At 38.2% G+C, this 12,007-nt stretch overlaps 1 protein-coding gene across 1 annotated transcript; it reads left to right on the plus strand.

Moving 5' to 3' along the window:
• The first annotated feature begins 902 nt into the window (after positions 1-902).
• LOC127854842 (uncharacterized) lies at positions 903-11,768 on the plus strand. The gene is made up of 8 exons (XM_052389907.1): positions 903-1,542; positions 1,675-1,800; positions 3,160-3,306; positions 7,132-7,263; positions 8,857-8,907; positions 9,433-9,494; positions 9,827-9,917; positions 10,591-11,768. The coding sequence occupies exons 1-8, from the start codon at positions 1,054-1,056 to the stop codon at positions 10,768-10,770; spliced, it is 1,278 nt and encodes a 425-aa protein (XP_052245867.1). The 5' UTR covers positions 903-1,053; the 3' UTR covers positions 10,771-11,768.
• Positions 11,769-12,007: the final 239 nt, after the last annotated feature.

The raw sequence follows: 12,007 nt of genomic DNA on the forward strand, positions 1-12,007 counted from the left end.
ACACTTAAAATTCTATAAAATTAACCAGCATCATACTGAAGTAATTAAAGGGATTTCCTACAGTTTTGGGTTGAAATGATACATTGGTGCAGATTTAGACATTCAGATTTCCGTCTTTTTAATATATTCTCGTTTTGCTCTCTCTTCTTTTATCACGAATATATGTGTTGTTGCTAGGGGTACATTTCTTTTTGTATGGGCGTTGTCATACATGGTTTACTTTCACTTCCGAATAATAATACAAGCACATAAATTTGACTTAAAAACGTTTCTACATTTATCAGTTCTGGCGTATATAAGCGTTTAAACAATATTCGAATGATGAACAAAGTGAGTGTATGGACATTGTTACTTCCAACCAATTTAGATCTACATTTTTGTATATACAGAAGCTGTTGTTGTTTTTTTATTTGGTAAATATTCAGAGTGGAAGCGTCTGTTGCGCATGTTGGCGCAAAATGAGAATAGTATTACAGATAACCCATCTTACGACATGCCTAAGCACACAGGCTAGGCGAGTAGCGAGACATGTGGGCAAATTGGTGATAGCCAATCAAACCTAGGTAGTCGGAACGTCTTTGTTTTAATCGTGTTTACTTCCGTTGATGACGTCATAGATATATATTCGGGAGCGGGACGAAATAAATCGATTATATGATATTTCTTACAAGCGCATGGTATAAACATATTTAATCGATTAAATTAATATACCGGAGAACGTAAACACCAAACATTTCTATTATGGGTCCACATGTCACCGATGGATAAGATTTCTAATCCGCACCACAGCTGTCGCAAAGCAGTCATGTGCCTGGACAATGATCAATATTCCGCTATTACAAATTACTTGATATTTGCATGGACATATACCATGTTTCTGTTATTTTGTTTGAAATAAATTTGGATTTTGTTAACTGATTGTCTGCAAGGTTGTTTGAATTTATAATCTTGTGGTAAAACGGATGAAAACATAACGAGGTAATACACGAACACGATCTTAAGTGAGCATTCAGTAGTAATCAAGTTGTTTGCAATCCAGAAACAAAACAAACCATGAGGTTTATTTCAGCAGTCTTCGTCATTTTACTGACTTCCGGTATGTTGTGCGCGGCAGACGACAAGAAAACTGACGACAAGACGTTCGCCTCCATGTTTAGGAACTTTCTCACCAGCCTTTTCGGTTCTTCCAAAGACGACGCCATTGTCGATGCCATTGGAAACGCGACCCGAAACAATACGAAAGAGGACGTGATCGCAGACCTGATGGAACAGATGTCGAAGGAGTTACCGCCCTCAACCACCACGCCTAGTATCCCTAAACCTACAACTATCACTGTAACGCCTCCACCAAGCAAAGAGGCCGTGTCTTCATCGATTGGAATGCCTAATCGGGTGACGTCAACGTCACGACCCACGCTAACGTCAACGTCACGATCCGGTCTGACTTCAACGTCAAGTACTTCAACGACTTCAACTCCTGGGTCAATATTCGACAATTCGTTACTTGGACAGGATCGGTGCTATACTGAAGCAGTTTTGCAGGTCAGTGTCGTTATTTCCAGATGATTTAATTATTTAAGTAGTAATGCAGAATTGGACGAAGGTTTCACATGCAGGTTTTCTAGCATATTTCATTTATGAACAAATAAAAATAAAATTATTTTGCGTTTATAGAACTTCTGCGCAGTGCCAGTTGACATGGAAGATGTCTCGTTCTGGGACCTGTACTCGGTCTTGTTCTCTGATACCGTCATAGACGCTCTCATCATCGGCTGCACGCGAGGGTCGTGGTGTCTCAAGGTATTGTGAGGGGGTATAGTGAGAGGGTATAGTGAGGGGTATAGTGAGGGGGAATTGTAAGTGGGTACAGTGAGGAGTTATAGTGAGGGAGTACAGTCAGAAGGTTTAAGCATGGGGTGCAGTGAGAAGGTATGATAATGGGGTATAGTGAGGGAATGTAGTGAGGCGGTATAGTAAGGAGTCATAGTGAGGGGGTCTTTGAGGAGTAATAGAGGGGGTATAGTGAAGGTGTATATTGATAATGTACAAGTATGTGGTACAATTAGAAGGTATTGTGAGGGGTATAATTAGGGGGTAGAGCTAGGGGTATAGTGAGTGAAAATAGTGAGGGTATAGAGAGGGGGTGTAGTAAGTAAGTGGGTATAGTGAGAGGGAATAGAGAGGGGGATACAGTGAGGAGGTATGGTTCGAAGGTACAAGTATGAGGCACAGTTAGGAGGTATAGTGAGGGGTATAATGGGGGGGGGGGGGGGGTATTGTAAAGGGGTATTATGAGAAGGTATAGAGAGGGGGTATAGTGAGGGGGTATAGTTAGAAGGTACAAGTATGGGGTACAGTGATGAGGTACAGTGAGGGTTTATAGTGAGGGGGTAGAGTGAGAGGGTATAGTGGGGGAAGTACGGTGAGGGGTGATAGTGAGAAGGTACAAGTTTGATGTACAGTTAGGAGGTATAGTGATGGGCTATATTGGGAATGGGTCGTGATGATGTATAGTTATGGGGTATAGTGATGAGGTGTAGTGAGGAGGTATAGTGAGGGGGTATTTTGGAAAAACATAATGAGTAGAAATAAACATTGTGTGTAATGAGGAGGTATTGCAGTGGTGTATAGTGAGGAGGTATAGTTATGGTGTATAGTGAGGAAGTTAAGTAAGGGGGTATAGTGTGGAGGTATTGTGGTGTATAGTGGGATATATAGTGAGGAAGTATTATCTTTATGTATAGTGAGGATGCATCGTGAGCTGTATTGAGAGTGGTTATAGTGAGGAGGTATATTTTTGCATCATGAGAAAGTAAACGTAAGAGTTACTGTTATAAGGTACAGTAACGAGGTAAAGTAAGTTGGTTTAATGAGGGGTTGTGGTAAAGAGGTATAGTGAAAAGCTATAATGAAGAAGTATATGTAGAAAGTATAGTGATGATAAAAAGAGAGGTTAAAGTGGGGAGGTATAGTGTAACGGTATAGTAAATGGTTATAGCGAGGAGGTATTATAAAAAGATAATTTAGGCTTTATAAAGTTTATAGTAAGTGGTTATAGTGGGGAACGATACTTAACCCACATGCGTCGAGCACGGTTTTCCAAGACACCGGCTGATTATTATTACAAAAAGGTTACCTGGATCACGCTTATATTTGCAGGATCGGTTTGACTACTGGGAGGCGTTGATCGTGGAGCGGGTCGACATGGTGATGAAGTCAGAGATCGCCCGCTCCATGTGCCTGCCCGAGCTGCGCCCATGCATCTCCGCCGTGCTCAAGAGTTTCGAGAACTGCTCCATGTTTCAGGTAATGTAATAATGAACATATCGATGTTCCACCGTGCTCAAGAGTTTCGAGAACTGCATGCTTTCTGTTTCATGTAATTTAATATCACATATCGTTACTATAAATAATAACAAAATGACGTCGCGAGCGGGTCGTTATTCGTATCTAGCGGGCCAATATAAATTATTATTAAATAAATAAATTAAATAAATCGGCCGGGCCGATTTTTCATATCAGAAAAGAATGGGATCGCGCGGGTTTTACTAAACACAATATTAATGGCGTCCACATTCTGTCTTAGCCAACGGTGATCAATAAAATTAAGCCACAACTCAACGAAAGAAGCGAACATAATTATAATGACACGTAACACAAAATTTGTATAATATAAATATCGATTGAAACTGAAACTCATCAAATCGATGCCTCTATTTTTGCTTTAACAAGATTCGTCAAACAGCAAAATTTATAGTAAAATACAGTACACACTTACCCACAGTGGGTATGCGGATACTTTGATAACAGATGGCACTTCGATACCACATAACAACAAAAGCCACGCGCGAGAGGTAAGTTAATCAGTTTTTTTAAAGTTATATCATAAAGATTAGTTTTTAAGACAAGGCGCATGGTCGAGTTTATAAATGGTGTATCCTTTTCTATTGCAAAGAAAAACATCACAGAAGAATGGTAGATTTTTCCTCCAAAAATGGAAAATTCGATCGGAAAACAGCATAAACTGGATTAACAGTAAACATTTCAACAAAATAAAACTACTTGGAAATATTGCAAGAAATTGTTTGATAGTCCAGCATGTAGAGTAATCACTGTGCTTCAAATTCTGAAATTCTGATAGTATTCAATGAAATATAAACGAAGATAGAGCATGTTTTAATAGGTGGTATTCATGAAGTTGCGGATACTTTGATTCCCGATATAGGGCACTTCGGATAACAGAGACTTTCAACAAATTGGGCACTTTGATAACCGAGTTTTATCTTCTACCTGAAATGCATTTATGTATATTATGGTTATTATTACCAAACATTTTGAAGTACGAATCAATTTGCATTGTCAAGCCCGACACATTTGGAATCTATGCAAACCGTAATTACATACACATGTAAAATATAATCAATGGCGTTGTTCGTTTTCAAAAATGTTATTACTATTAATTTATATAATTAAAATTATAAGTGCAAATTTTAAATAAGATTCAAATGCTTATTTCTGAAGTAATATATTTCAAGTGGCGACCGAAAATAATTGTCTAAATAATAAACTTGTTTTTAAGTGGTAAATTGAGATAAAGAGAATTGAAAATACAACGGATCATGTGGATCAACACGACTGATTTCGATTGAACTTATAGCAGGACTCTAGATAAGGGGAGCAATGGGTCTTAAAGCGACCAATACACCTCATAAAATCCTTTGTCATTGGTGCTCGTGAGAATCGCATTATGAAGATGATACTTATGAGTAGCCACACAATTTAAAAGAGATTGGAAAACTCCCTTTATATTGAGCTTTACACTTCCCTTTCCCTTTTATTATCATATTCCAAAGGGATAAGAACATGTTTTGGTAATTCGTTTTTAATTTACGTCAGTACATACATTTGTATTTATTGCTTGCTTACTATAGCAGTATCCCACAGCGAATTCTGCATTTCTGATTCACTAAATAGAGTGTGTTATATCTGGTAAAAAGTGTCGAGTTATTTGGAATCGAAGTGCTATTGTCTTTGATATGATCGGTAAAAGAAGTGTGGCATCCGACACTTAAAACATTTGAATTTCCTCAAATACGCTTTTCAACTAAAATTTAACATGTTGTAACATTAATGGACATATTGATCTTTTATTTCGATTAGATTTAGTTGGCACGTCCTTGATTTATTTCCAAGTAGATCTATTTTTATTTTATTGAAATACGTACTGATCATCGAATTCATGACGATTAGCGAGGAAATTTTATCTCTTTTTTTATAATCCACTGTTTTTTTTTCACGATTTTCTTGCTCCGCAATATGAAGTACGATACAATTAATCGCTTAAACAATGTTACGTGTCTGAAAACCAAATAAACAGAACATACATGCAAAAAAGCTGAAGAACTCAACTCTCGCTCGTGGCTTTTGTTGTTATCTGCTATCGAAGTGCCATCTGTTATCAAAGTATCCGCATATCCGGCGTGTTACTTAGATGGCAACTTAAATCCGGTTTTTATAATTATAAAATAACAAAGATTTGTTATTCCATTGTCTGTTATTCCGTCCGTTTATTTATTTTGATTTTAAATCACACTTTTTGAACGATTGTATCGAATGCAAAACACTGTCACCATAAACACGATTTACGAAATCGAATGTCGAAGCGATTACAATAATTTTAGTTCTCCAAATTATCATGACAAACACAAAATCCGAAATACGCTTTGGAATCGTTCGATAATTATAAAATATTTAACTGTTTAATACAAACCCTCCTCGTCCGAATTTTTGTCCTAAAATGCAGAGTCTAGCTAGTCTCGTCATTGAAATTACGTCACATGAGATACGTCATAAATCGCGTAATCAATTGAATGAAAATAAAAGTACGAAAAGCTGGTTCAGTATAAATTTTAGTGAAGGACCAAAATATTACGATATGTGATATAAACGATAACACACGACAGAGCTGGGCCGGACGTCTATAATCGGCCCGCTGCCGACATAATGGCCCGAGGGCCATTATGCGGCTAGGGACGATTTTAGACGTCCGGCCCAGCTCTGCCGTGTGTAATTGTCTAAATAATGAGCATATCGATGCCCTACCGTGCTCAAGAGTTTGGAGAACTGCTTCTTGTTTCAGGTAAGTAAATAAATCAGATATCGATGTTCCATCAGGCTCAGGAGCTTCGAGAACTGCTCCATGTTTCAGGTATGTAAATAATTAACATATCGATGTTCACCGTTCTCAAGAGCTTCGAGAACTGCTCCGTGTTTCAGGTACGTTAATAATGAAGATATCGATTTTCCAATGTGCTCGAAAGTTTCGAGAACTGCTCCATTCTTCAGGTACTTAAATAACGAACATATCGATATTCCACCGTGCTCAAGAATTTCGAAAACTGCTCGATTTTCCAGGTTTGTAAATAATGATCATATCGATGTTGCACCGTGCATATGAGCTCCGAGAGCTGCTCAATGTTTCAAGTACTTTAATAAGCCTCATTTGTGGAAACCTTGGCTGTATGCATGTGCGTAAAGTGTCGTCCCAAATTAGCTTTTACAGGCCGCACATGCTTATCTGGAGACTTTTCGCTCGTTTTTCGTTTAAAGGAAGTCTCTTAAAAACGAAATTCCAGTTTAGGCGGAGAGTGTCGCCCCTGATTAGCTTATGCGGACCGCACAGTCTAATATTGGACGATAGTTTACGCACATGCATTTATCCCATGTATTTTAGAACGAGGCTTTAATGATGAACCTACCGACGTTTGTCTCGAATTCTTCTTGGTGAGGTCGCAGTTCCGCTACATGCCCCTGTGGAGGCATTTGGTAAATTACAAGAAGACGCGTTTTTAAGCGAATTATGTTTTCTGAATGCATAAGTAGATGTATGCGGGGATTTGTGTTTATCCTTTAAAGGCCAGACGGTATATTTACCTTTCAGAACAGCCCTATTCTACTCATTTGCCGAATAAATACGATTGGACAGAAAACTCTATAACGATTTTTTGTTACAGTTTTTTTCATACGTACCACAATTTTTATTTCAGCTGATACACAACGTTTATAATCGTTCCAACTAGGTCTTTTAATGTATTTTAGTCTTAAAGATTTATATTTCTTTTTTGTTTTCAGCAAATGCAGTACACGGGCTATGCGTTAAATTTGATTTGCGGTCTGAGAAATAACGCGGAACTGACGTCAGAATGCTTCAAGCACGTGCTCACCGGTCTACACGTGTCCCTTGCTGACGTCATGAGAAAGAAGGTAATTTGTTTGCGTCACTATTTGAGCCTCGATCTGGGAATTCATATGTGTACATGTTCGTCCAAGATTAGCCTGTGCAGTCTAATCAGGTACGACACTTACCGCCTTAGATGCATTTTTGGTAAGAAGAGACTTTATATGAAAAAAAACAACGGAAATTGTCTCCCTGATTAGCTTTAGCGGGTTGCACAGGCTAATCTTGGCCGACACTAAACGCACATGCATTACGCCCAGTTTTATCAGAACGAGTCACTATTCCATGAGAGTCTCTGGGACGAATTCCAATGACAGACGACAGCGGATCATGTCATGGTACTGAACTTGAGGACATGTATTGGTTAATAGGGGTTTTTCACTACGACCCGATTCCCCACGAGTTGTCCCGATTTCCAATATTTTGAGGTCGGGGACATTCGTAGCTCAATCGGCAAAGGTCCTAACTCATTCGTAGCTAGTCGTACGCCGGTCGTAAGTGATACCGGCAACTCGTAAGCTCCCGAAAAATCGTAGCCATATTTTAAACGTGTTTAAAATTTGGCCAGGACCTCCAAGACTAAATTTAATCGCAGTTGACTCGTAACAGCGTCGTAGTGCGTTCTTGGGCGTCGTAAAGGAATCGTAGGTAATTTTGACTCAATCGGGAAATCGGTGATCATGTGATTTGCCTACGAATCAGCTACGACTTTGTCAAGACTCTCACGAGTTTACCCCGAGTGAGTTGCGAGCCCGCTAAGATTCTCGCGGTTTAGATCAATATCAATAGATATTGGCGCCTAATTCATGGATGCTTTCGGTGAGGTCCTAGCTTAGTCGTGATCGATCTGCATCGTTCGTAGTACAGTCGAAGTAGATTCTTACACATCGTAGTGAAGTCTCGACCCTATTCGCAAGACTTCAACCGAACCCCACGATTCGGCATAACTCAATCGTACCAGTGTCGTAACTGAATCGTAGACTGTCACGAGTCTTCCCGATTCAATAAATGTGATAAATCGTAGAGCATCGTGGGCTTATTTTCGTTGTGGAATAGGGCCATTACATGAATCCCTTACATTGTTATTCGCCCAATACAAATTAAAACAAATTTAAGACATAAGGCGTTTTAGTAACAATGACATAAAAGAGTTATGAAAATAGTATAAATAATAAAAAATATATATTTTGTTCAACTACTTATTTTAATAGTTTCAAAAAGTATTTTTTCTGTTGTAAACAAGAGTTTTTAATCAGTTGATTTTAGCCATGACTGTTAAACATATCCTCGGCTCTAAAATATCATAACGCTGTCAATTTAAATTTAATGATTTTTTTCTTGATTGTTATTAAAAATATTTTTGTCTATTTGTTGTATTTCTCCACCACCATCCCCCAGACTTCACAGTGCCTTGACGTGTGTTGTAGTTCATAGAATAGTTTTTATACCGAAGTTTGTTATGCTATTGTTAATTATCAAGAAATGTGTAGAGAACATTTTAAATGTACTTGCTATGCTTTGTTTGACTGAACTTATACTCTTAACAAAAGCGAGTTTAATAAGAATTAGACTGGTGTCTGTGTTTAAAAATCAAAGAGTGTCACTTGTATCTTTTGCAGACTGATATTCCGGTAGAGACCACAGACAAGTGTCAAACACCGGAAGCTCATGTAAGTGCTTAAAATCATGATGTATCGCATCCGCATGAACCGAGTTATGCGAAAGTGGGTCTTATGTCATATGCGGCCAGCGTAGCTCCAGACCGGCCCTTGTACGGACTTGTCAGGAGCTACCCTCTCCGCTAATGACCAAGAAAGATTGCGTGACTTTATAGTTGACAGGGAGGCGAATAATCTGACTGCGGGATTGCCTACACTGGTCGCATATTGCATATGACCCATTTCTCATGACGAAACTCAATAGTGTCGCACCTGAAATCAGCGTGCTTTAAATGTCATCACTTTTTTTTTATAAAGTCAGTAAAGAGCTTTTAATATCTTGTGAGTGCATGTGTGATTTGTAATATAGAAACAGAGGCAAACACTACGTTATTTTTTTATTTATGATGAAAAGTATAAGAATCGTGTGCTTATCGTTAAAGATTTAAAGCAAATTAACAACGCACGAAAAATAGATGAATGTCTTGCTTTTTGGATCACGAATGACGTACACATTTTGGTATGATTAACTTTCAGATGACACGCGGATTGATCTGCGTGACGAACTCGTGTCCCGGGGAAAGTGCTGTCTTTCACAGGTAAAGTCACAAAAATAACACCATTACCAGCTTAAGAAAAAAATGATCGTTCTGGGAAAACGGATCTTAATGCATGTGCGTAAAGTGTCGTCCCTGATGAGTATGTGCGGAATGCACATGCATCAAGCCCAGTTTTTAAGGAACGAGGCTCTACATAAAAATAATTACTGTTACCTCACATTCTTCACACAGGCTGTTCTGAGACTACCCTCCGGCCCCTTCTTTTCCCTCTGTCTGCCTGGACTATACAGGCTGATTCTTGAGGATAGATTACCCACGTGCATTAAGCACGTGTAATCCCACGATAATTTCTGTACAATTTTTGTTTGCAGTTTCGCCCCCTGGTCTTGGTTCACCGCCACCGTAGATGACCTGATCCACACGTGTGACCTTGACCCCGCCAAGTGTCTCGCACTGCTCACAGTGTGTACATAGATTTTGTTCTTGTTAAAAAAATTCGTAGGTTTGATCCTTTCAGGAAGCAGATTTCACGTGATCATTAATGCGTACAGAGATGTGTACGTATATCTTTGGAAATTGATCCGCAATTTTCCGAGTAGGAATTGGTGCGTTGCGATATATTTTTTATGTAAATACTTGTTATTACATTCACCATAATTTGTCATAAATTTGTTAAAATTTTGTATATTCGCGAAAAAAATATCTAATGTTAAGACAAATATGTTAATGTCCTATTTCATCATTGGCATCATGTCACCGTTGACTAGAGAATAACGACAAACTAGATAATAGAAGTTATTTCTTCCATCAGTAAGTGATATTTATTTGATCCCGGTCTTACATGTAGAAGGAAACAAAGCGCTGGTCATAATAGATATGTATGAGACTAGACCCATGTTTAATGTTTAATGTGTCGCCACATTGAATCATTATGGCTTTCATTATTCATCTTAAGGATGTCACTGTTATTGCCTTGTTCTTGATTTATTTTGAATACATTGTTACATTTTGTTCTGCATTATGGACACTTCTTTAGCAGCAAAGCATTATAAGTAGAAATACGATTCAAATCAAGTTAACGTGAATCTGATGCAATTACGCAACTGACATATATACATATTGTATTATATTACAGAGGACCCCCGGTATGCTGTACGAGAACGAGGTAGGCACTCTGGTACTGATCACAGTGGCTACCATGGTTACCGCGGTCGTGCTAGCGCTCACCGTGTGCACGTGCTACAAACGTCATCGGCGTCACGTGGTTCTCAAAGACGGGTACCAGCAACTGTTGAACGAAGGGGACGAGTCTTAAAGCTTGGAAACAAATAAGCTCGTACACACCAACCCGAAGACTTGAAAATAATTGTAGACACAAAAGTCCTTTTTTGCCTAGTCATCTTAAAAATTGCTCGGAACATTTGTCCATATGATATCGCGGCTTCGTTCAGTTTCTTCTTTTCTCACGTGAGCGACGTAGGGCCTTTAGTCCTCCACTTTACTAAACCATTCTAACATAACAACGGTAAACCCATTTATGCCATAACAACGGTAAACTCATTTATGCCTAGTGGACTCTCCCATCCGTCTAAATTGGATCAATTTATTTCCAAAATTAGGGATGTCTGGTATATTTATTGGTATATTTAGAATATTTCTTACGGAAAATCCTTAAAGCAAACAGCGCAGATCCTGATGAGACGCCGCATCATGCGGCGTCTCATCTGGGTCTACGCTGTTTACCAAGGCCTTTTTTCTAGACACCAGGCATAAATGGGTTAACGCTGAGCTAGCTTTTAGCAATTAAAATGACAATTTTATATCTTTCTTAGAAACAAAATCAGTGTATACATATAGAAGATGCGTATTAAATTAAAGAACTGGTTGGTGACTGTGGACATACACGATACTTGAAGACTATTATTATGTGATGAAATACTATTGTTTTTAATTCCGTTGTATGTTAAATTACCATTTATAAGCTTTTTGAAAGTAGTCGATTTCTTGGCCTCGTATCATGAACTAGTATCATGAACATTCTCAAGTTTGAAGCTTTGAGCTTCCACTCGGCTGAGCACTGAGAGCTCGCGAGCAATTTCAAAACTCAGCTGTATTCTTCCTCTCCCTCAGTATGACTCAGAATATTAACCAAAAACACAATCCGCCAAATTGTGCATGATGATCACCTTCATCGAAAAACACAAAAACTAAGAAAAATCTCAAAGTTGACTTCATTATGTTTGTGATAATAGGCCATTGTACATTTGTACTAATGTATGCTACTGTACTCAAATAATAAATATAAATGTACTTTTATGCATTTTTTTAGAGTGCATTCATTTTCAACCATTCTCATATTTCATTTCACACATTCCATTGTTAAGTATATTAAAATGAATCCATTACTTTCAAAGATGTAATGGAAAAACATTTGTGTTGACAGAACAAAAGTGGATTAGCTTGCAACACGCGATGCGATTTGCTATTTGAATAAATTGTATTAAAATTTGTTTTTGAAGCCAAAGATCTATCTATAAACATATTACATGATG

This window comes from Dreissena polymorpha, chromosome 13 (genome assembly GCF_020536995.1).
Source record: "Dreissena polymorpha isolate Duluth1 chromosome 13, UMN_Dpol_1.0, whole genome shotgun sequence".
NCBI classification, from domain to species: domain Eukaryota; kingdom Metazoa; phylum Mollusca; class Bivalvia; order Myida; family Dreissenidae; genus Dreissena; species Dreissena polymorpha.